This window comes from Metopolophium dirhodum, chromosome 1 (assembly GCF_019925205.1).
Source record: "Metopolophium dirhodum isolate CAU chromosome 1, ASM1992520v1, whole genome shotgun sequence".
Classification (NCBI taxonomy): Eukaryota; Metazoa; Arthropoda; class Insecta; order Hemiptera; family Aphididae; genus Metopolophium; species Metopolophium dirhodum.
In genome coordinates, this window is record NC_083560.1 from 98694228 (window position 1) to 98721294 (window position 27067).

The 27067-nt window shown below is 26.5% G+C and overlaps 1 protein-coding gene across 3 annotated transcripts in view; it reads right to left on the reverse strand.

Annotated features, from left to right (window-relative positions):
• Positions 1-26726, reverse strand: part of LOC132933684 (uncharacterized) — a 50728-nt gene extending 24002 nt beyond the window's left edge. Inside the window, exons 1-17 of one of the 3 annotated variants that reach the window (XM_060999965.1) lie at positions 26710-26726; positions 25994-26187; positions 25572-25922; positions 25409-25486; positions 25250-25345; positions 25061-25186; positions 23141-23333; positions 21638-22001; positions 20430-20553; positions 20052-20325; positions 19300-19978; positions 18928-19236; positions 18745-18868; positions 18462-18682; positions 18063-18380; positions 17015-17096; positions 15968-16357 (exon numbers count right to left, since the gene is read on the reverse strand). In XM_060999965.1, coding sequence (XP_060855948.1) covers positions 15968-16357; positions 17015-17096; positions 18063-18380; positions 18462-18682; positions 18745-18868; positions 18928-19236; positions 19300-19978; positions 20052-20325; positions 20430-20553; positions 21638-22001; positions 23141-23333; positions 25061-25186; positions 25250-25345; positions 25409-25486; positions 25572-25922; positions 25994-26128 — 3864 coding nt within the window. In that variant the 5' untranslated portion in view covers positions 26129-26187; positions 26710-26726. Of the gene's footprint in view, positions 1-15967; positions 16358-17014; positions 17097-18062; positions 18381-18461; positions 18683-18744; positions 18869-18927; positions 19237-19299; positions 19979-20051; positions 20326-20429; positions 20554-21637; positions 22002-23140; positions 23334-25060; positions 25187-25249; positions 25346-25408; positions 25487-25571; positions 25923-25993; positions 26188-26284; positions 26613-26709 lie in introns of those variants that run through there. The other 2 variants (XM_060999966.1, XM_060999964.1) reach the window with 2 other exon arrangements.
• Positions 26727-27067: the final 341 nt, after the last annotated feature.

Genomic DNA, 27067 nt, shown 5'->3' on the forward strand with positions numbered 1-27067 from the left:
GAATTTGTTAAAACTAATCTTTTACATTTTATTTATTTCAAATTTAATATTCATAGAATATAGATCTCCAATGATTATAACAATGTATTCAATTTCCTTAATCTTTCACTACTTAGCAAACTTCATATGCTTTAGCTTTCAAAATCTTTCCATACATTTTTATTAAGTACTATTGATTGTCTTGAAATGCTATCCTTAAGTTACTTTAAAACTAATTGCTTCAATACTAAAGATTCAAAACCATTTTATCCATTATTTTCAAATAAAAATTATATTTAATGCTTTCTCGCTAGTATTAAATAATAATATTAAATAATATTTAATAACTTTAATCTTTATTCTATTTTAAGTTTTTTCATCATAATACTAAATGTATTATTAAAAGCAAATAATAATATTGGCTAATTTATTATATTTTTTGCACCCAATGTTTAGAACTATGTTATAGGACTTATGTCCGTATTGAATATATAAATAAATAAATACAATTTATATATACCGTGTGTCCCAAAAAACAGGGGCCACTTTACCACTCATTACCATGTAAATATTTTTCAATTCTGTTTGCGGGACATTAAACTAGACTAATGGATCGTAAATTTCTATGACTTACAATGTTTCTAACTCGTGTATCTTGCGCATGCGCAATAAAACTTACATTTTTTTAAATGGCAACCAGTAATTTAAATACCATATTCGGGTTCACCGATTTTTTTCAAGCCATTTTGATGTATCAACTTGTGTCCTAAACCCAAAATTGACTAAGCTAGAGCTAAGTAGAATTAAAAAAATTAAATTAAATTAATTTTTTTTTCTAACTGTATGTACTTATTTTTTATTCTTAACACCATGAAACAAACAATCAAAATTATTATTAGTAAACTAATCAACTATTTACTATTGACACATGACTCTGATAATGAGTTCCATAATACCTAATATAAAAATAGCTAGGGGGACGAGGTGGCCGAGCGGTCTAACGCGACGGATTTGACACAGCCGGTCCGAGTTCGATCCTTGACCACTGGGCGGCATTTTTCTCCGTGCAAGTCACGGTATCCGGAGAACAAGTGCCGCCATCCCCCACCCGGGCATGGCAGATACCTACGGGTGCCCAATCAAAAATTCTGCCAAACCTAACACATACGTGTTCCTCCCCCTACCGACTTAATAACCTACAGTAAAAAACTAAAAATAGCTAATGGCCTCAGCTGCCGGGCTCAAGATCAATAAAAAAAAAAAAAAAAATAGCTTATGACATTTTAATAGTTATAGGTAGATTACAAAACTAGAAACATCAATGCTCATTATTCTTTTAATAGATGGGTACTTAATTATAATTCTGATGGAAACAAAAATACACTTCTTCTCTTTTGGTTTCAGCCAATTAAGACCATATGCATTTTCATAATGTGTAATAATAAAATAAGATAAATAGTAAATAGTTAATTAGTTTAATAATAATAATTTTGATTGTTTGTTTCATGGTGTTAAGAATAAAAAAATAAGTACATACAGTTAGAAAAAAAAATTAATTAAATTACATTTTAATTCTACTTAGCTCTAGTTTAGTCAATTTTGGGTTTAAGACACAAGTTGATACATCAAAATGGCTTGAAAAAAATCGATGAACCCGAATATGGTATTTAAATTACAGGTTGCCATTTAAAAAAATGTAAGTTTTATTGCGCATGCGCAAGATACACGAGTTAGAAACATTGTAAGTCATAGAAATTTACGATCCATTAGTCTAGTTTAATGTCCCGCAAACAGAATTGAAAAATGTTTACATGGTAATGAGTGGTAAAGTGGCCCCTGTTTTTTGGGACACACTGTATATATATATAATTTTTTTTTACACAATCTCTGCTATAAAAATATATATATTCAAATATTATATTAATAGATTTTTTACATCATTTGTAATAAATAAAGTGAATACACATCTTTTTAAAATCACTGTTAAAGAATAATGTTTAAAAATGTAATTCAATCAATATATATTTCAAAATTTCATAAAATATATATTTTTATTATTGTTCATACCAAAAAGATGAATGGAAGGATAATACCGTGACTTAGACTATTTATTAAATTATTCAAGTACTCAATGTTAGTAGACAGATATTTATTATATTGTACACAACAGACTAATTATAAACATTGAAACCTATATGTAATTTATTTAAATAATGAGGTACTTAATCAATATCTTTGTACATTTAGTAACATTAGTCCACAATATTTTAAATAAATCCATTTGATAACAAGAAAACAAATAGTTTTAAATGTCGATACAATTTTACAATTTGAAAGAATATTGTAACATAAACTGAAAAAATTTGATGACTCGAATAATTTAAGTCATAATTAGAAAAATTAAATTATTTGAATAGCAATACATTTAATACATTTAACATTTCAATACTAGTTATAATTTATACTAGGTACTAGTTTAGCAGCGGCCATCTCTGTAGATCTTCGTAGTGCGTAGTGACTGAATTAAGTTGGAGGAGTTGAATCTCACTTTGTGCGTATTTGCAAAATATTTTATTATATTTAATAAATATAGTGAACAGACTACTTCTCCACTTAATTCATGAATTCACATGTTCTGTATATAATATGTATGAATACATAAATATATATAATAAAGGCCGCTGCTGCTATTACTAATTTAAAAATATTTTACAATCTCACAAAACTTATATAATTATTGAGATAGGTACACATTTCATAAACGACTCCCTAACAATACGAAAAAACAAAATAATTCAATTATTAGTGAGAAATAATGAGAAAATACGCTTGAACGATCTTGGCCTGATCTAGATGAATACATTATAATGTCTTCAGGCCAATCTTTTGCGTAAATGAAATGTGTAAAAAACTATCAATATATATATATTTTTACAAAAATCTCAATATCTATATGACATGAAATATGATTAAATGTATACACGTTCAATGGCTCTTTACATTTTTTTTTGTACTTTATCTATAATTTCAATTTTATTTTTTATTATTAATTCATTTACATAAAATTTTTAGAATGGTCTACTCAAGTTTTAATATTAAACTAAAAATGTGATAATATTGATTTAAAGTTAAAATAAATACGTAGTCCAAGAGCTTTATAATTTATTTTTTATTTATGTAATTGGGTTGAACTGTAATTTAATGTTAAATGTTTAAAAATAAAATAAAAATAAAATGTTGATAAAACAATAAAAGTAAGGGTACCGTGTATACGTTTTATACAGACATTAAAATGTACCTATCTAATATAATTATAATTAATATAAAATATACAAAATACATTATTTGATATATACATAAATGTTTATAGAAAAAAAATAATAAAATAAAACAAAGAAAAAAATTGATAAAATTCATTGAGATCTTACATTATTTGGTGCTAATAATACGAACAAATGCTCACTTTTTTAATTAATACTAAACAGTCGAAATTCACCGAGTCCAATCAGCTGGAAGAGTTAGATCTGGCACGGTATGATATTAAAAAGATAATTTTCTATTTTATACCAAACGTAAAAACATAAAACATGCCTTGATCCAAACTTCCAACTGATTGAACAAACGGTTGTTAAACCACATGACAGTGTTGTTGCAACAAACGAACAGAAAGAAACAAAAACAATTTACACATCAAAAACAAAAAAAAAAAAAACCGAAAAACCAACTAAACACTTTTACTTTAGAAAACAACTCGCGTCCTAAGAGTAAAATATCTAAACGAAAAAAAATTACTGAACGCTACAATTGATGTGTGACGATCCAACACCAAATGCGCTATGAGTCTACAACCGTCCGGCGTGGCGTTTTTATACTGCGAGTGTGCCGTTTCAAGAGCCAGGCTCAAACAAGAGATAACGTACCAACAAATAAAAAACACACACGCCGGTTGACTAATACGCGCGATATTTAAGTAAGTGCCTGAGCGTTATCTTTCGAGTGGTTGCGTTTAGATACAGAGGTAAGGTACGTCGTAGACGAACGCGTATAACGAAATTTATAGAACCGTGTAATAATAATATAAAACCTTCTACTAAAAAACTGATAGCGATTGTAATACTTTGTCAGTTTGATGAAGAACAAACAAATTATGACGAAATGTAGGTATAATACTCGACAAAAGAACAAATAATATAATATAATAATATTACACGATCAGAACGCCGCGCCGGCAAGTCGTAAAAGACGAGACAACGATACACTGAAATTCCACGAACACGAAAAGATTCACGAGTACCTACTTTACGCGTGCCTTAAACAAAACACACTCGTTTTGCATATACACATTACAGATCGCACTAATTAATCATGTAATAATAATATGATCGTATTAATACATATTTTACTTTGTACGTTATATTACTTTACTATGTGTATTTGTGCACATTCGAATTGTTTATTTGAATCAGTTTGAAACCTGAAAAACACTATGGCCACAGATAGACGATATTACGATATTACGATGACGACAACGAATTATTTAAAGCTAAAATAACGACAGTAATAGTAGAAAATAATTAAGTGCATTAAACTATAATATTATAAATGTATAACATATCGCTGTGGTTGTGCATACGTTAGTATTTCAAATTTTATAATATATATAATTTCGAGATTAGAGTTTTATAATTCATTAATTTTTTTTTAACAAATACAAATCGAAATTACTCATTTATTTGTGTAAACCTCAAAAAAGAAAAAATATAGGAAATGGAGTTAATTCTTATGTTTGGTTTGTGAGAAATATTTAATAATACAATTACGTCCCAGATGGAGTTATAAACTCGAAATATAAATCATAACAATGATAATGTTAACATTGAGTATACTCAAAAATTAATGATCTTACTCAAATCCAAAAAATGAACTTTTTCTAATATCTGACTCTATGCAATTTATTTTTCTTGACATTACATTTCATTAATACATAATATGCTTATCTACAACTCTAAAATATAACTAACTTCCAGTGATTCTTAAATATGTTTTTGTACAGTTTTCATTAATCATGGCCTAATCTTCAATAAATATTTTTGTACATCAAATTATGTATGTATACCAAATTTTTTATGTTAATTATTTATTTTACGATTTAATTCAAATTAAAAAATGGACCATCTACTAGACAACAAGGTAAAGATAAAATACTTGTCATTTTTATTATATTTATCTAAATTATTTTTAGAAATATATTATGTCATATTATATGCTATTCTTATTTCTTCATACCATTAAATATCTAAATATAATATTGATTAGGTCACTGTAATAGATGTGTTAAACTTGAATTAATTTATAAATCATTCTACCTATCCATTTATTATGGTTATCTTACCTTATATTATTATTAGTATTTAATTAGTTTAGTAGATAAAACTAATTTTTGCCAAAATATTGTATAAGACTTAATCACTATACCGACGCGACGTACCGTATACAAATTGATTAAAATCAATATTGTAAGTACACAGTTAGTGTATAAAAAATAATAATTACAATTTAAATTTATGTTATAATGTTTCAAAAGTCTCTACAAATAAATGTTTCAAATGAATTACTAAAATTGATTGAAAAAAAATCATTAGTTTTTCTTTATATTTACCAATTTTTCAAATTTTGAATTTCAAACACGATTATAAAAAATGTGGTAAATGGGTCACTCTGCTGTACAGTAATGATGGTATTACATTTGAATTCAATGATATAAAACATTGTATACGAAAAACGATTCTGAACTGACGAAATATTTGATGATATTATTATTGTGATTAAAGTTGTTTATTTTACTATTAGGCATTCGTACCTACATCAGTACGTTGAATTCGTTTTAGCCAAAAAAATACATTTGTAAATGTCATTGTGTGTACTGTGTATAAAATATAATAATAATAATAATAATATATAGGTATTCTAAAAATGACATATCTCCACGAATAATATTTTTAAATCACCTACGACAAAATAACTAAAATCGTAATATGTAATTTTAATATGTAATTTCGTCCAAATTTGAACTTAAAATGACAGTAAAAACTAAAATACAACTGTTTAATTTGTATATTTTTTAATTTTTTTGGATACAGTTTGAATTATTCATGATAATCCTTGTTTTAAATTTTTCAACTTTAGCTATAGAAATTGAACATTTAATCATTTAACTACAATAAATTTGAACTTTAAACACTTATATAAAATAAATCGTGCCTAAGGATCTTTAGTATTTATCAACTGCTATTATTACAACTTATTAGGTACCTTGTATTACATTTTCAAGCTTTTTGACCAAACGAATAAAATTCTATTGAAATTTATAGAAAAACTAAAAAAATTTAAAATTTAAAATCTTTAAGTAACTTAAGACGAGTCAAAATATTTTGAAAATTTAACCATTTTACCATTCTACGTATGAATATCTAATGTCTAGCTCCAAAATCTCGTAAGAAATTAGTTTGACTTTCAAGTAAATTTTTTTTTGTTAAATTTAGAAAAACTTAAGGGGAATCTTGTATTAAATGTTCTAACTTAGATACAAATAAAAAAATTGTATGAATTGCCAATTTTCGTGTTTTTGATCAACTTTGTCAACATTTTAACTTTAGAATCTCATGAAAAATTATTGTGGAATTACGTTAAACTTTTTTTTAATTTCCACTAACTTATGAGGAACGTTGTATTACATTTTCAAGGTTTTTGAAAGACCGAAAAATGTTGTATCGACAATAGTTAAAAAAAAATTATAAATCTAGAATTTTTCTTATGCTTATAAATAGCTCCAAAAAGTAGCAATATTTCAAAAATGTTATGATGCATAGAAATTTTTAATATAAACATTCAGAGAAAATTTCATCTTTATTCAGTTATATTTTTAGAGTTACCTACACTAAAAAACAAAACTGATTTTTTCGAAAACTGGGTTTGCGTAAAAATGTCAGTTTTATGTTAATTTTTTTTTTTCCATACGCTTTTGAAAACGATTGGGAATTACTTTTTACCTCCCCCCAAAGTACTAACTAGACTCACTTTCCTACCAGAAAAGATGCTGTTGATGAAAATTGAAGCATTTTTACTGCTCCAAAAGTTGATGACAGAAAAAAAACACATTTTGGTAAAATTAATACATTTATCGCTCCGCTCAGAATCTAAAAAATATGACTACGTGGTTTTGCAAATTATCTGTTGTACATTTGTTTAAATAACTAATGAGGACCTTTTTATTAATTTACCAAGTTTCTTTCCTGAGAAACAACATTTTTATCAACATAATTAAAAAAAAAACTAAAAAGAATCGAAATATAAAATTTTAATAAACATGCTTAGCCAAAATATTTTGAATAGGTAACATATTATTATCAATCACCTATATGTCATAGTTAAATAGTTTTTTTATAAACAGAAAAATAAACTATTACAAGTTGACTGTATTATATTTGTGAGTTATTAATTAAGGTACCTAGTTGATTAAATTATGTATCCATCTTTAAAACTAGTTCAATTATTAAAACATATTAATTACATTATGTATAAATTTCAAATAGATATTTCTAAAGCCTAAAAAATAATAAATTATATTTTGTGTTCAAAAGGATAGGTTAAGTTGTAATCTTGAAAAATATAAATCTAAAACGACGTAAATAACAAGAATAACGTACCTATTGTTAAAATTAGACCAAAAAACTATCAATCTACAAAGTAAAATAAAATATTATTATCACTACCTATGTGAAACTCGTTAAAATGGCCGTGCTTTTTAGTCTCCAATAATTGTCGCTCTTTAAAAATGTTTTAACTATAATGTGTATTCATTTATTCTGTGTACTTAGGTCTTAGGTATACGTAGTTAATTTGGACACTTGGTAGTATTATTTTATATCTACCTACGTACTATGTTATTCATTATTATAAAAAGCACCTACATTGAATATCTATTAACATTAAATATGTTTATATAATCATAATGTTACATAATTCCAATGTAATTTTTTATTTTTATAATCTTATCGCGAGATGAATATTTTAACTTGTTATAATTTCAGCGTGCCAAGATATTACCACATAATATAAATACTTCGATAATAATATGGATACATAATTTTACACGGTACTTAAGCTTATTTGGTTAGTCAAACCGCTTAATGGTTGTTGTCAGATATATTAATTATAAAAACTTTTAAACCAATAATATTTATTTCATCAATTTGATTTAAGTTATATATTTGATTGTTAAAAATTAAAATAAGAATTTTGAAGCATCGAAATTGTATTTAGTTTAAAAAATGTACCTAGGTACACATTTATCCAAGATGGCTCCATCTAAATCGTAAATAATTTTTATTTAGTAAATTACAGAAACAGAATATATACAAATGAAATAAAACAATAATACTTATAAAATATAATTCCATAACAGTATTCATGTTAGAGGTCATTCCCACTTTGTTATATGCCTATATGTAACCCAAAATGAAAAAACTTAGTTAATTTTCTCTTATAAACCAATCAACAAGTAAATTGACTGCAGTTACTTTTTAAAGATTTAATAGCAAAGTTATCAATTGTTAAATATTTAGATATTATAATAATTGTTATTTGTTAATTACTTATCGTTTTTCAAGTGTTTTTCTTAAGGAATAATAAATTTAATTGAATATGAAATATAATCGAAGAACTCGGTTATTTTAGTGCTTTATACCATTTATATTACTACATACTTAATAAAATGTTCTTACGTTTAATTAAATTTTTTACTTTTTATCAACATAATCGTGCGACGTATATTTGTTATTCAGTTTAGTCATAATATAGTAGGTACCTAAGTACTTTGAAATATATTTTTATGAACATCTCGAGTGTAGAACTTAATACTTATTTATAATCATCTAATCTAAATGGTAAAATGTATACTGATGGTTTTAAGGTTGGGTACGCGACAGTTTTTCAATTCTTTGTCAGTGTTATAGTAATACTCATTTTGTTACACACCCGTTTCATATATTATTATTTTTATAAATAAGTAAAAATAATTTAATCTTGCAACATTTTGGTATATAAACATTTTGGCGTTAAAACATTTCTATAGGCTTAGTTTGATTATTTACATAGTTTTCGTTTAGATATTTTCGGGAACATTTTGGCTGAAAATTTCGAACGGTAATTGATCAATTAATAAGTACTATCATTTATAATATACAATAGTTTATTAAATTGCATTTACTGGGAATACAAATTGACCCCGGGAAAACAGAAAATTCGGCCAAGTTTTGGGCTAATAATAAAATATTTATAAGTTATCGGCCTAAATTTATTCAAGCATTTAAATTTTCACCAGCCCCATGCGGGGAATGCTCACCCGCTACCCTAGCCAGCCCTGACTAACTGACAGATGGCCTATCCGGAACCGCCGAAACTATGAGTATGCAATTTAGTTAGTAGTTTCGTTTTATGATGTAAAGACTCAAGATAAGAAAAGATTTTCTAAAACACATTTTAAGGAGGTCCTAAAATATGAATTTTGAGATTCACGGTGGAAATTTAAACTTTTTATAAATGGTTGTCATTGGTTGCAAATTATAATAATAGTAGAAATGAGTATTTTTTTGTAAATGGTTGCCTATTGTTACTCGAGCAGATCAGGTATATACAAACATGCATCAATTCGTTTAGTCCGATATTAGTCTCGAGAAACTATATCTTAAATCCAAATGTAACCTATGTTTGTAGCTTATATAGGTACTCAAAAACTACTGCTTTGACGAAAATCTCAGAGATTGTTTTTAGAAATATGATAAAAGTTAAGAGAGTAAGGAATTTAAAGCACGTTAAAAAATATACCAAGAGGTAAATCCAATGCACGACTTGCAGTTGCCCATATAGGTAGGTAGAATTATTTTACAAAGCTAAGTACACTGACGCCGATTTTCCCATAAACTGTGGTACAATAAAACTGAGCTACACCTACATATTCACACACGGTTATCAATTAGTTAATTATAAAAACGACATAGTCTAAGTATAAAAATATTAACACTCGTGGGCCAGTGTAAGACGTGTAACAGTTTTGAATTTACGAATTTTTAAAATAAAAATATCAAACTATTTAAAATATTATGAACAAGTACCAAGCTTTTAGGTTGAAAATTGAATATCATAATACATAACTATTTAATTTATTGTACCGAAACATTTTTCCAGTTAATTTAAGAATAAAAAATAAAATAAAATTTTTTAATTAGCTTTGTTTAAATATCTAATTTCTACCGAATTTGAACTCGAAATGTCTATAAAAAACTGAGTATATATATATATATATATTTAGATATATATTATTAGTTACTTAAGAAAAATCTTGTGCTAAATTTTTAATCTTTAGCTGTAAAAATTGAACATTTCATAAGTTTTCAACTAAATACAAAATAATTTGCAATTCATTTTAACTTTAAATGTTTATAAGAAAAAATCTATCTTTAATATATTTGAACTGCTATTATAACAACATATCGATATTTTTAGAAGAAACACTAAAACAAATTGAAAATTAAAAATATCTATAAATAGCTAATATTAAAAAAAGAAAATATTTTAAAACTATACCATGTAATATGTATAGAAATGATAACATAGCTAACATAAATATTTGGTGAACATTTTAGTAAAAATGGTGTCTATAATATTATATCTTTAATATTTTTCAACTGCTATATTATAAAACTTATGAAGAACCTTCAGCTTTGTATTAAATTTTAAACCTTTTTGACCTGACGAAATAATTTAACTAACATTTATAGAAAAAAAATGAATTAAAATGTCTATAAATAGTTCAAAACGAGTTAAAATATTTTGATAATTGTTTCATATATAGAAAATGATAAAATAAAGAATTGATGCAAATCTCAAGTATTTACAGATATTCGTTTTTGAATTACAATACAATAAGAAAATCGTTCCACGAAAAATCTTTAATTTACAAGGGAATATCCTGTCAAAAAAATTTTAAGTTACAAAAATTAATTTGACTTTTTAGAAATTTTTTTTTTTGTAATAAAACTTGTGAGGAACTTAGTATTAAATTTTCAAATGTTATGTGTAAAAAACTTAAAAATTTCTAACTCAAAATAATCCACAAATATTTGTAATTTTGACGAATTTTTTCAACATTTTAACTACAGACGCTCACAAAAATGTATTGTGAATTGAAGCTACATTTTTTTAAATTACACTGATAACAACTTGCATACATTTTTTTTAAGTGCCGTAAAGTGCTATGTAATTTAACATTTTTGAATCCATCAATTGCCAATGGTGGGGGTGGTGGTTCGGATCTCATGGAACTATCGCCGTAAATACACCACCGATCCTAAGTATACAGTAGTGTATACACATGCAGGATGTTGAGTGTTCTACACTTTATTTTTATCATTAGGTATATAAAAACATGAAAATACCTTAATATAGTGGTTACTAATACTTTTTACAAGTGTCATTTTATGTTGTATATAAATCGTCTATGGGTTTTTTTGTGTTTAACCCTCGATTGAAGACGATCTATCTTAACAACACGGAAGCTGTTAACAATTGTAAATTATGAAATAGGTATTCATAACATGCATAAATTTAAATATGAAAAAATCATACATGAGGCCCTATTTAATATTCTTACCTTTAATTTTTATTATAGGTAATTGCACTCAAATATTGATAATAACAAGGTAAAATAGATTATTCAGAACATAATATTTGCTATTTTGAAAAGTATAATAATATGTACACAGTAGTACAGTACAAAGCCATATTATAAGATAGATTGAATGGATATACATGTTGTCATTACATTGATTTTTGTAGTAGGTACGCCGAAGAGGTCATTAACGAGAGAATAAGAAAAATAAGAAAATAAGAAAATTAGAAATTAATTTATGATAACTATGACTAAACTAAATTTTTTTATAAAACGCATATACCTATACAATACCTATACAATACCTATACATAACGCGACGGATTCGGCACAGCCGGTCCGAGTTCGATCCTCGACCACTGGGCGGCATTTTTCTCCGTGCAAGTCACGGTGTCCGGAGAACAAGTGCCGCCATCCCCCCACCCCGGGGCACGGCAGAAACCTACGGGTGCCCCATTAGAAATTCTGCCAAACACAACACACACGTGTACCAACCTACCCAACCTACCAACCTACCCAATATAAAACCTACAGTGCCCTCCCCACACCCAATGGCCTATGTTGCCGCGGGTTACCCAATAAAAAAAAAAAAAAATACCTATACAATAAGTATTAATATAATCACCCACACGTATAAATAGGTACTAATACAAATAATGTATATATTATGATATATTTTGATGAATATATTTTCGTATTATTTCGTCGTAATATTAAAGTTTTAATTTTTTTCACGTATTATCTGTACGTGATAAATATTTTAACACACGCGTTGACAATGACGAAGTATATACACAGCAAACAAGCAGTTATCCAATAACGCACCTCAGTAGGAGGGTCGAAAACCCGGTATTGTTATCGATGAATAAATATTTGTTTATTTGTTTAGTAATAAAGATAAGAACGCGATGATGACAAAAAAAAAGGTGGATTAATGAAATAATACAACACGTCTTCCTTCCTCTTTCGTACTATTACACAGCTTATTTTAATCTATTTCAAAATTGCTATTAATAACAGACAAAATATATTATATTATATTATACTTCCATTTACCTATAGTAACTGCTATTATCGATTTATGTTAATTCCCATTTAGTGATTACTGATTAGTACCTTAGACCGTATTTTTTTTACATTATCCTGTATACTAACCCATTTATATAGGTGTGACTTAGGCATTACATTTAATAACTTAATCAACAAACATATAAAACCTATGTGCAGACAGGTGGTTTTGAAATCCTCAAAACAATATAATATAATATTCTGTTTTCTTATATTATATCCACACTTCTAAATGAGTTATAACTATATTTTTCATATTATCTATGTCTATATGTCTTAGACACACAAAGAATATTTACAAAACACTTATAATGTTTTATTGTAGTATATGTAAATCTATTGATAATGTTATAACTAAATAGGCCATAATATTATATTAAATGATAAGTAATTACATTTATTTTCCGATATTACTGTATGATACACAAACTACATTTATAACTATGTTAATTTTTTTAAAGAGTATATTTCGAACAGTCAATAGTTAAAATGTAATTTATAAAAAATTTTCACAAGTTTATCATTTATTTATAATCCCATTTGCATTCAATTCCTTCATAGATTTTATAATTGCAATAAATGAACATTAATCTATTTAAACAGTGCTTTTATCAATGCACTTGCGACTTGCTTATGAGATACCCAGGGGTAGACTGGGCCAATGTGCTACTGTGAAATTGCACAGTGGGCTAATGTCACATTATCTCCCCAGGGCTAGTACACAATTATTTTTTTGACGATTTTTTCAGAACATCTATTTAGAATAACTTGGTTGATCGTAGTGTACCAACATGATCCACTCTACTCAACTTAACATTAAGTACTTATAACTATAGCAAGGGAAATTTAATGCAAAATGTATTATTTTTGGGTAAATCTCCGGCAACGCTTTTCAAGTACAAAATCCTTTTCATACATCAGAGAATTGAAAACATACATTTGTATTTGTCAATTTTCGAGCATTTTACTATAATTTTGTTAATTTTTAGTGTACATTTAATAGTTATACATTTTAAGATTAAATTTAATTGGTACTTCAAAACATTTTGTCGAAAATTGCTTTTGTCTAAAAAGTAAAAATTCCCATTTATCCTATCACAATTTATACTCTAGATTTTACCTATGATTTATTGTTTAAAGTACAATATAAATAACAAGCAATTGTAGTAACTAAAAGTCAAAAATTAAGGTTGTAATAGTATAGTGCCAATTTTTTTTTATAATAGTGGGCCGAATGGGTCTCAGTACGCTCTTGGAAACACTTAATAATCAATATATTAAGTAAATATTTCAAATTTCAATAACAGTTATTAATTGATAAAAATGTGGGCATGTAATGTGTACCTCTCTACTGTGCAGTAGGTGTCAAGAAGGGTCACTGTAATGGATATATTAAATTGTATATTAATTCAAATGTAATATATTACTAAGAATATTTTAATAATTTTTTAATATTTTATGGTAATATAACTGTATAAATTATTTAAGTAGACATTGGTTATTCAGCATGTTGAATTAATTTTTGCCAAGAAAATCTCGTTGTCTGTATACACTATGCAATATAATAATAAACTTTAAAAATTTCAAGTACCTATGAACAATATTTTTAAATTACAACAAAATAACTAAAATTGTTATTCTTTGTTTAAACATCTGATTTAGTCAAAATTTGAACATAAAATATCTATAAAAAAAACTGTGTTTATATATTTAATAGATTTGTTTGGTTAAAGTATGAACTATTATGAGAAAACTCGTTTTAAATTTTCAATTTAAGGATTATTAGTTATTAATAGTTAAGGCTATACAATTTGAAAATTTTTTACATTTTTAACTACAAAATAATTTGTAAATTTTCGAGATTTTGATGAATTTAATCAAAATGTTCACTTTAAATGCTTATAAAAAAGCATATTCAATATTTTCCAACTGCTATTACAACAATTCATGAATAACCTTGTAATATCAGGTGGGGTAAGTGGCTAATTGAGTCACATAAAATACTAAAATATGATTGAACTAAAAGTCACACTGTAATACATAAAATGGAAAATTTCTTTTAAACACGGAAAAATAAAGATTTACACTCTACCGTGTATACAATTTAAGTTATCACATAATAAAATTATGGTCTGTTTCATAATGTACATTTTTTTTTTTTATTAACATTCTATTTTTTTTTAGTTGTTTTCATAAACTAGATATTCAAAACATAGAAAGTATTGTTATTTTATTTGTATTTTACAATGAGACATTAAAAATAACTTTTTTTTGTAATTTTGTGATGTAATTGATCAATTCACTTGTCTCATTACTCATTTTTGTGTTTAAAAATCAATATGGTGAAGCGCATATGTGTTTCACTTACCCAGCATAGAAAATAATTTGATTTTTCTTGATCTAAATCATGTAGTAATGGTAAAAACTAACCTAGTAATTGAAAGATGAATTTTAGACACTAGTTAGTTGACTATTTTCCACTTGCCCTATCTATTGGCGCAAGTGCGAGATTAAATTTATTTTTTTGTTTTTAAGTAATGATAGTAGATCAGTTTTAAGAATATATTTATATTCTTGGTTTTTTATATAATAGATATTATCATCTACTTCTAAGGTCATAAATACTAAAACATAAATTTAGTAATCAGTTAAAGCTAAAATTGTAAATTTGGTGTTTCAATTACTCCACCTGATCTTATTAAATTTTCGCTTTTTGAACCAATAAAAACATTTTATTAACATTTATAGAAAAAAAACTAACAAACGTTTTTAATTTAAGATGCCTATAAATAGTTCTAAACAAGTTAAAATATTTTGAAAGTTTTATCATGTATAGCAAATGCTAAAATGCTTTATGTGTTGCCTCTTTAATGTGCAAAGAATGATTAGTTATACAGTTGAGTTACGATTACGAGAACCTAAATATTTCAAAAACCTTAATAACTCAAATGTTTGACATGCCCCTTGAAGTGTTTATAAGTTATATTTGAGGTATATAAATCAAAAAATACCGTTAAATTGTACTATGACACAATAAAATACAGTTAAATTTATATTAATCCCTCTTTGAGATTCAAGTTGTTGAGACTTTAGCATAAATTATCTACAAATAGTAGTCTGTAATTATCCATCCATTCATCTTAAAATAAATAAATATATGTAAAATTAAATAAACAATTGTTATTTACTCACCGCATCTGCTAATTGTTCATACATCAATCCAGACATATAATTATAATTTTGTGTTTTATTAACTACCACTGTTCCATGTTGTGGCTCGATCCAACATTCTGTTATTAATTGGTATTCGTCTTCTGTTCTATGTTTTAAACAACAATCATTACTATCACCGGCAAAGGAAACTATATGTTTTCCTTGTTTTTGACGTTTTTCAAACTTTTGCTGCTCATCAATTGACAATATTGATGATCTTTCATCCTCATTGTTTTCCATGTTTAATTGATCAAAAACACTATTATATTCATAAGTTTTTTGTTGCTGTTTTTGTAGTTTGTTAGGCGGAAATATAACATACTGGATGACACAATGACTTGTGGGCGTACTAGGACAGTGGGGTGATCCCTAGAATATAATATAATTCATTTAATTCTTAAAGAATAAATTGCTTCTTTTTAAATTTTTGACTAATTAATTATTTTTATAAATCTTTTAGTTATAATATTAAATATAAATAGATATTATATATTATTTATAAATTATTAAACTTCAATTATAAATCTTTTAACTAAATAATTTGTATATTTTAATTTTAATATTCTGGTCAAATTAATATTTTATTATTTTAAATGGAAGTAAATTATTAGATTTTAAAACATAAAAATTGTTTTCTGCTAAAATTAAAGTAAATATAATTTTGTGATAGCTTAGATATGATATTACGCGTTGATATATTAATTGTTTTATTCATACCAATAAAAATTACTATTTGAAACTATAGGTGTAACAATGAATATAGTGGTATCAAGTACTATAAAAATAAGCAATTATTTATATTTTATATACAAATTATGAACTTTGTAGATATAATAAATATTAACCAACAAAAACTTGTAACAAAAAAATCATTTGACTATAAATTAAATTGTAATCTAAATGCATTATAAAATGTTTGTGCTTAATATACTATTGTCTAAGCAATTACACCTTAAACTTTACATTTTTTTTGTTATTTTAATCCATTGTTATTTGTTATAAAAATATGATGTATGTTATACTAACTTCTATCATGTCTACTTCTAAAACCATGTTTATAATACCAGCAGATGAGTGTGCAAATTTGAAACCTTCTCTCAATCGTATTCTAAAAAATTAAATAAATAGATCAAAAATATATAGATAGCATAATAAAACATTTAATATAAAAGTGTATTATTTTAAATACATACATCAGTTATTAGCACTATAAATAAAATAGTATAGCTGACATCAAGGTAAAATAAAACATTAAGTACTGTTTACCTAAAGGGTATGCATGTTAACAAACGGAATTGTCAAAATTTGAATAGATCATATTTTTAAAATAAATCTTCCTTTTTCATTTATGAGGAATGTTTTGATTGTACAATATTTTATAGATCTGAAAACACTAATCAGGTAGACTTAATGCTCCAAAAGTAGCTTAAAGTAGTTAAATATCTGACATGTAAAATATAAAACATACACATATTTAAAGAAATCTTTGTGCTATTTTAACATGGCTGAACTACAAATTATTTTTTGCTTTCATACTAATAATAATAAAATAAATCTACTCTGCGTTAAATGAGTAATGAGTAATGAGTTAGGTTATCAATACCAGGTTTCTCTAAAAACAATAAATCATAAAATAATAAAATGTGAATTTTTAACATTTGTAAATTGATAACTGAAGTAATTACATGAGATGATATTATATAAAACAAGATGGATATTTTCAAGCCCAAGCTATATAATTGCCATATACTATAGAATCACTGAAAATATATCAATCATCTTATAAAGCACACTTTATTCAATTTCATGACGGCCACGCAAGCATAGTATGTTATTAAATAACAATGAAATTATTTTTGGTTATTTTAATGGAAGTATAGATGATAGAAATTTAAACTTTACAAGTACACCTTCAAGTTTCATGTTTTCAAAATGAAAATACAATTTTTATACCTCATTTAATCACTAAAAAATGTAATGCGATGAGTGGTTTAGTTTGTATGAAAATATACGTAGAGACAATATGTTTTGCAGTTATAAAAAGTAAATCTTAATAATAATATTTATATTATACCTTGTCAACACTGATAAAGTACGCGCTAATTGCAATTGTAGTTGTAATTTTTGACACACGCTATTACTACATTGACTATAGTGACTACATTCACTACTCCATATCCACCGTTTATGATACAAATAACGCGAAAGAGTAGTCGTTGTTGATACAGCTTTTGATTCCCCTTCAGTTGATGTCTCATGAACAGTATTAAGAGGAAGTCCAATATTTAATTTAGATCTCGGCTTTTGTATATTTATTGTTGTTATAGCAGAAGAGGGTTGTGAGCCATCAGGGAATATGACAGTGGTGAATTCTGAAGGAATCCGCTCATATCTTGAATTATAATAAAATATAAAAATATATACCGATTATGAATATTACAACTAAATAAAATATTCCTATTAAATCCTTTACCTAATTAAAATCTTCTCAAGCGGTTTATCCATTAAATACACATATCTTCGATGTCTTGAAGGTTTATTTGGTGTTAACAATTCTTCAATAATAATTGTTTTAGTTGTTTGTTTCCTATTTTCTTGATCTTCAGTCCCTTGATTATTATCTTCAGATGAAGACGATTTCACTGCAGTAGTTGAATCCAATAGTTCAATATTATATTTCAAATCATCAATAATCTATAAGTAAAATTAAATGTAATTAACTGTTTTAATAATAATAATCAATTAATTATTTAAACCTTATGATGGACTGAAGCTGGTACACAACTTTGAAACGCTAAATGCAGTACAACACAACAGCAAGATGGTGGCCTAGGTGAAACTCGTGCAATACAAAATGATACATCATCAGTAAATGTTTCACTATTCACAAAAACAAAAATTCAATACAAAAATATATTAAAATCTGTATACAATTTTACCTTTGGTCTAAACATTTTACATAAGAGTGTTCATCAATTAAAACAAATGTGCACCATTGCTTGAGCAAAGCGAAAAGTGAAACAGATGATTTAGTGCAAGTCAGGGTTTGATAACTATCATTATCTGTATTTTCCTTCCGATACCATTGTGGTAATGGTCGATCATGTCTCAGTAATAATACACCACCACCAATTCTATAAGTGGAAAACCATTTTGGCCACTGAGTATCAGGGTCTAAGGTACAAACAGGTTTCCAAAAATCGGCAAATCGTTGATGTTGTTGATCAGTGTAACTTTGTTGTTGATCACTAAAATACATTATATATTTTATAAATTTACACAAACATCAAAAAAAGCAACTAAATACTTACTCTGTTTTAAATTGACTTTGCTTTAAGCTAAATGACGTGTTAGAATTTGTTGCCACATAATAGAATAATGGTACACCATTATGTAAAGGGCTTTTATTTGAAACTTCAGATGCCAAAAAACTAAGCGGGTTTGCTTCTGTTTTCTCGGTACTAAACACTGTGTCTGTTTTAGAGTTGTTACTATTTAAATTACTAGAATCATCCAATAGTAAAATGTCAGTTGTTTCTAGTACTTGAAGATTTTGTATAACTTGTAATAATGGTTCTATTTCTAATGTTTGATTACTATCTTGTTTCTGTAGTTGTTGATCTTGAATAATTTCATTCGGTTCTAAAGGTTGATTACAGTTGTCAGAATTAATTAAATGACCTGTACTAGGAGAATATGCTTCCAAATGTTTAACTAGTAGATCAGTTTGTGCTATAGAACGCATAGTTAACCAAAATCGAGCAATCAAAGCTTGTCTATACTTAGAAGTAACTTTCTTTTCAATACTACTGTAAGATCTATCTGGCAGCAAATTCAAATTCCTTGTTATAGTAGTTGTAGCAGTAGCAACAGAAATTGATGATGATCGGCAGGATGACAATTGAAATTGGCATTGTCTAGGTATTTTTGACAATAACTGAGATTTTTTAGTTCTAGTACATGTTATGTCATGTAGAAACTCATATGGACCTACAATTTATAATATAAATGAATCAGTATAAATAATTAGGTAAGAATAATGAATTGTAGTATATTGTTTTACCTTTGACCGAAACAGTATAATAAATATTTAAACTGTCTAGTTGTATTGATGCAGGTGGTTGTGTTGTTGATGTAGATGGTTCTACTGATTCTGGTTTTTCTTCAATAATAATTGGTTCAATTTTTTTTTTTAGTGATGGTGGCCATTTCACCGTAATATCATACTCAATATAAATATGATTAGTCCAAGGCAAAATTAATTTTAATTGTAGTTTACTAGAATTATTCATGTAAGGAACAACAGTTGAACTTCCTGCATCTTTGTATTGTATATCCTACAATTATTTATTTATTAATAAAAATATGAATAAAAAATTATTGTTATAAACAAGAAAACATTATTCAACTAAAAATAGAAAACTTCAAGTCATATAAATACCTCAATAATAAATCCTTCACGCAAACGGCAACATACTATATTATCAAGATTTGCTTGAATATGATCACTAAATTGTTTTTTAGAGACCAATTGTGTTTGTCTGTTACCATAAAAATTTGAATTCCTAAAGCAAATCATAATTGTTCAACAAAAATTAATTATTTATTAGTTCTTTAAACTGTTAGAAATGGGTATAACAGACATGGTGAAACCCACAATTTTTAAATTTGGATACTTTGCGTAACCATACGTTTTTTGTAATACAGTTGGAAAAATAATCGAGACTATCATTAATTAATTAATTAAATTTAATAAAATTTAAAAATATATACTTATATTAACTATAATAATAAAACTGAATTAACGGTGTATTGATTGCATATTTTCTTATTTAAATTCTGAGTGGAGCAATTTTACATTATTGTGTTAGGTTTTGTGTCTGTCTATGGAGCTAAAATAAATGCTCCAATCCACTTAGAGGGAGGTATCTTGTAGAAAATCACATCTAGACATCTAGTAGTACTTTGGGGATAATTTAGAACAATTGGAAAAAACTAACAAAAAACAGCGGGAGACTGGAATTTAGTTATGTTTATTTTATTAAATTTTGTTTTGTTGTTGTAATTCATAGAAGAATAACCACAGAGACTAGATATTATTTAAGAATATATTTTATAGTGGCATTTTCTAGATATTTTCCATACTTAATTACTTTTTTAAAGTAATTATGCCAGTTGTAGGCTAAGTAAAATATTTGAAGTTTTATAATTTTTTTAGTTTTTTTTTTCTTGATAAACATTTATCACAATTTCTTTTGGTAAAAATGCTTGAAAATGGAATACAAAGATCCTTATAAATTGTTATGGCAATTGTATGCAGAAAATGTATGTTATTAAATTATCATATTAATATATTATACTTATGAAATATCTAAGTTGATCGTGTAAAATAAATTGGATTCCATTACTTAATACTATGCCCAAGTATCAAAAAATCAAATGAAAGTATCACTCATCTCAACAATTTAGCAGAATATTTTTACCATTTTTAAATTAATAATATCTACTTCATAGCAATTTTTACAATATTCAATTTTTATAGAAAAAAAATGATTTTAATTTATTGGTAGGTTTCGGCCTTTCTTAAAAATATAGATCAGTCATATATTAGGTATAAATTAACTGTGTAAATAAAATATTGATAAATACCTCACTGTCCATTCACCGGGGCGAACACGTGGAGGTGTGCAACTAAGATTTGTTGTATTGTTTGGAGACTCATTACCATCTCCTCTTTTAAACGACCACATGATGAATTTATCATGATAAAAATTAACAACTAAATTCAGTGTTGTTTTTGGAAATGAGTTTAAGTAAGTACCAGATGTGGCTGTTGCTATAAGCTGCATCAACTCAGAGTAAGGCACATTACCGTGGCCTGAATGTGGGTGAAATTGACTAGATACATGCAAAAATGAGCATGCCACACTTATACATCTTAATTGATTTAAAACGGAATCAAGCACTTGTATGTCAGCCAAAGTAATCATCCCATCAGTAATAACAATTAAATCTAAAAAACAAATATTGTTACACTAAATATATTAAAATAAAAAATCAAATACATGAATAATATTATATATATGATTGTAATATTGATATACATACAGTACATCATAATATACTTATTTATTCGATAATTTCTAAATAAATATATTATAATATAAATGTCTATACAACTTAAATACTATTTTAAGACAAAATCTACTAAAAAACTAGATGATTTAGAGTAGTATTAATAGTTGAAAATGTGGTTAAAAAGGTATCACAATACCATGTATAATGGGTACATATAAACATAGTTAAATTCAGTGGCGGCTCATCAGGGGAGATTTTTAAACTGTATCTCCCCTTAAAAAAATACTAGCTACTTGAAAATAATAATTAATTAAAAATACAAATGTATAGAAGTATTTTTATCTGAATTGAAAAGCTTATTATTTTCTTTTACCATTAATATTGAAGGCCACAAAATATAAGACCTAAAAGTAGTTTTTTGGATAGAAATATTATTTTAATAATTTAAGTGATGGTCACCCATTCAGTGAAACTGCCACCAGACAGTTTTAATTGTAACAAGTAATGTTAACGTATGTTGGCAGAGGGGCAGAGAAGAATAAGCCTCGTACTACAGGCGGTATTAAAACTGGGTTCATGACACTATATGCCGAGCCGTCGTCATTACATCATTGTAAGTCATCTCAGTATCTCTAGAATATTTACTCACGAGCTGCTACTGATTAAGTTCAACACAAAATATATTATAGACATGGATTTAAACAATAAGTAAAATAAAATAAACCAGTCAAAATAAAAATAAATATTAAATAGTTTATAAACATTTTTAAGAAAACTACTGGAAATTTGGAAATAATATTAAAAATTTACATTACTATATGTGTTAACTTTCTAATTAACAAATGTGAATTTGGAGCTATAAGTGTAATCCAAAAATAAAAACTCATTGTTTTATAACTTTAAATATACTATGATAGTTATAATTTTAATAAAATTACATGAAAAAATTTAGTTGAAACTACAAAAATAAATTTTACATAAATATTTAATTACAGAATTATTTCTCAAAATATTGTTACTAACATTTGTTTATATTATTACATTATAATATAACATATAAAAAAAAAGGCTTACTTGATATGCTTGTTTGGGGTAATAATCTAACAGCTAGCATTCCATATCTTAAAGTGTTTATAAAACCTGAATCAGGATTGTTATTAAATGTAGGTCTTACATTTGAATCACTATTATTTAAATTATGATGATGATTTGTATTTGAATCATCACTTTCTGGAGCATTATTTGTTTGAGTTTCATCACTAAAATGCTATAAACAAAAATAATTTATTGATTATAAATAATGATAGGTATTTGTCAGCTTTGCATTTTAGTTTCCAAGCTTAGCGAATTAATGTATTGTATTTACAAAGTAAAAAAGCTCCAATTTTTGAAATCGGCATATTTTTTGATAAAATAATGAATCTATTGGTAATTTTGAGAGGTCTAATTGAAAAAATTCATGTAATTTAAGAAATCATTGGGAAAAACAAAAAAGAGAGCAAAAATGGAAATTTTTACGCAAGAACAGTTTTTGAAAAAATTGATTTTATTTGTTCACCAAATATTTATATGAGCATTTTCCATAAATGGTAAAATTTTTAAGTCTTGAATTTTTTTGGGTTTTGAAAATTGTTTTGAATTATTCTCAATAAAAACAATTACACTAAGTATAAAAGCTTTAAAATTTAATGCAAAGTTCCTCATAAGTCTCTTTAATAAGTTTAAAAATATTAAAGATACATAGATATTTATATTTATATGCATTTAAAGTTCAAAATTTTAACAAATTTGTCAAAATCTCAAGTGTTCAAATTATTTTTTAGTTAGTAATTTAAAAAGTTTTTCTAACATTAGAAATATTAATAGAAGATTCCACACAAATTTTTCTACTTTAAAAAAAAAAAAAGTTGGAACAAAACATTAATTTTTTAAAAGCTTTTAAAATTAAAATTGTTCTGATATATGATATTCAACGGTAAATTAATGAATTCTCATAATTCAATTTTGATATTTTGTTTATTTTATTATATTTTGTATTTCCAAAACAAATAACAGTAAATGCATGAAATTCTTACCAAATATTTGTTTTAGCATTTTCCATACATGGTAAACTATTTTGACCCCTTATGAGCTTTTTAAAGCCATGAGAATTTTTTCAAATTTTGTAAATTTTAACATTAGTATATATATATATATATTAACATTAGTATATTTACTAGTGAATTTACAATACAATTTTAAACAATATGTCAAGATTCATCAATGATTTTGAACATTCTCCAACTGTGGACATATTTTATAGTAACATATTTACCTACATTAATAATGTATAATTATTATATAATAGCCATTAAGTACAATATATTTTATTTTCTTATTTCCATTACAATATTTTTTTGTTTTTGGAGAATTTTAAAAAATTTACACATTTATCTTCATCAAATTTGGGTTTTAAGTGTGTCAGCATACTATCTGTTTTCTGTCTCTAAATCACCCGCAACATAGATAAAATTAATTCAAGTTTTTATGATGTTTGAGTAATCTTAAAAGTAAAATCAAAAAAATAAACTTTTTATAAAAGTTATATGAGAATTTTATTTTTATTGTTCAAGTTTGACTGGTCATTTTGTCAACATATCGTCTCAAAAACATAATACATCCCTTTAAATTTAAGTTGACAAAAAATTTGAATTAATAAACTAAATATTAATAAAAGTAGGTATTCAAAAATAAATTATACAACTGATATATCAAACCCTCAAAAATATTATCATCTATATCTCTTAAAATTATTCTATGAACCATAAAAACAATCGTATGTAACATGTTGTTTATGTTGTACAGGGATTAAAGAAAAAAGTGTCCAGACATCTTTTTTCAACATAATAAAAAAATATAGTATAGTAAAAAGAAACTTATGAAAAAATACACTTTTTTAAGATATTTAAAATGTTTAAAATTAATTAGACATGGAAAAAGTATATTTAATTTTACCTTAGGTTTTCGAGTAGTTTTTTTTGTCATTGCTAATGAATTTTCAAGATGATTCATTTCTGTTGTGATAGTTTTAATGAACTCTTGAAAGTTACGATTATTGATAAGCCATCCTTGTACCAATACCTAATTAAAAAAAAAATGAATCCATATTACTATTGTACTTTTATTCAATGAAATATTTCAAACCTGTTGAGCTGGTGATGTGTAAAATGGTGTATGTACTATAACTGTGACATACACTTGTGGTTCAAAAACCATTTGATCAGAGCCAGGTACAATAAACTATCAGGAAAAATTAAATGATAAATAAAAAAAAGCAATAGCAAAAAAATGTATAATTCATACAGGCCTGATAAACCCCTTGATACTTCTACGCAGTGCTACAGTCATCTCATCAAGCATAACATGACATCTCTGAATGTCCTAGTCAAAAATAAAAACCATAATATAGGTATAACAACAGATCTAATACTTATCAACTGTAATTAAGTATTTTAAGTATTCTTACCACTGAACAGTTTGATGGACTCATATCTAAACAATATACCATATTATATACTGCTGTCAAAAAATAAACACGAGTAAATGCATCCATAACAAAAATAGAATTTGCAAAGCCATCTTTATCCAAATTTTCTTCTCTGGGTATAAATGACATGATTTTACACTGCTCAGGTGATTCAACATCCAAGTCGTCGTCTACCATCTGTATGGTACCCAAACGTTTCAAATACCACATGACACGCATGTCTGCACTCATCGATCTACCCTTGTCAATCAGTACATAAACGCACGAGGCAAGGGCATAGGATCCCACAGGTAGTGGTGCAGCATAAGTAAACGTCTCATGTCCATTATCCTGTTGCACACAATTATACGTGAATAAAATACATGTAATCATCGATAGGTTAGAAGTACAGAAGGATTTACCTGTGTCTGGGAGTTGTTGAGAACTACAGAGAGCAGAGAACTGGAATCGGAATCCGTTGATGATGTCATTATACTACTGCAATCACTGTTATTATCGCTATCGTCAGACGCCTCCATCGTGTATATATTTGGCATATAATTATTCCGTCATGTATGCTAAACGATAATACCAGCACGACCGGTGGTATCGCACTCTACGAAATATTGATGAAAACTGGTTATTTCATTTGCATAATATATAATAATTATAACATGGGTAAACATAGGTATTTAGCTATTTGTATTACTTGCCTACACAGTTTGCGTATAATAAATAATAATGGTATCTGTAACTCAGCCAGTCGTCCGGCTACGGCTACCTAACGAAAATATTATTATTATTGACGTATTTCGTCAGCAGCCATCAGAAATCGCAAAAACAGAGTAATAATAATTGTTATTAACGTCGTGAATCGTGATAATGAACGGTTTTCCGCATAACAATAATTCCGTTTGATACGATAATGATAAGGCAATGCCCGCGACGCACGTGCCCGTAATTATTATTATTACTATTATTATTGTTATTGAAAACCACAGCATAGCCGTGACGCAATAGCCAGTGCTACAACACAACAACTGGTGTCTGGTGGGTGGTGGTGTTGATAATGGACGAAATAACACGAAAACGAAACAACGAAGCTGTAACAGATATATTGGTGTATACTACTACTTACTGCACAGAGTGCACAAATATTCTGCGAAAGACAGGCCGCAACGACCGCGACCACGGCAGGAGTCACAATAATAAACTAAGTGGTATAGAACACATGACCGATAGCAAATACCTACTCGAATGATTCGTGAATTGAGCGGTACAGCCACCGCCGACCAACAACATAATATTATTCGATCGTCTAAACTCTAAATTATTGTAATAAGCTGTGTGTAATAACGTATAATTATATTACCTACTCGATCGGTCGACCATAACACTTCGACGCCGTCGTCTGCGTTCAATTGTCTATTTGTCTGTAGATACAGTTTTTTTTTCTCACAGTCCGTATATTATGTGAAAAATATAAATAAATTAAT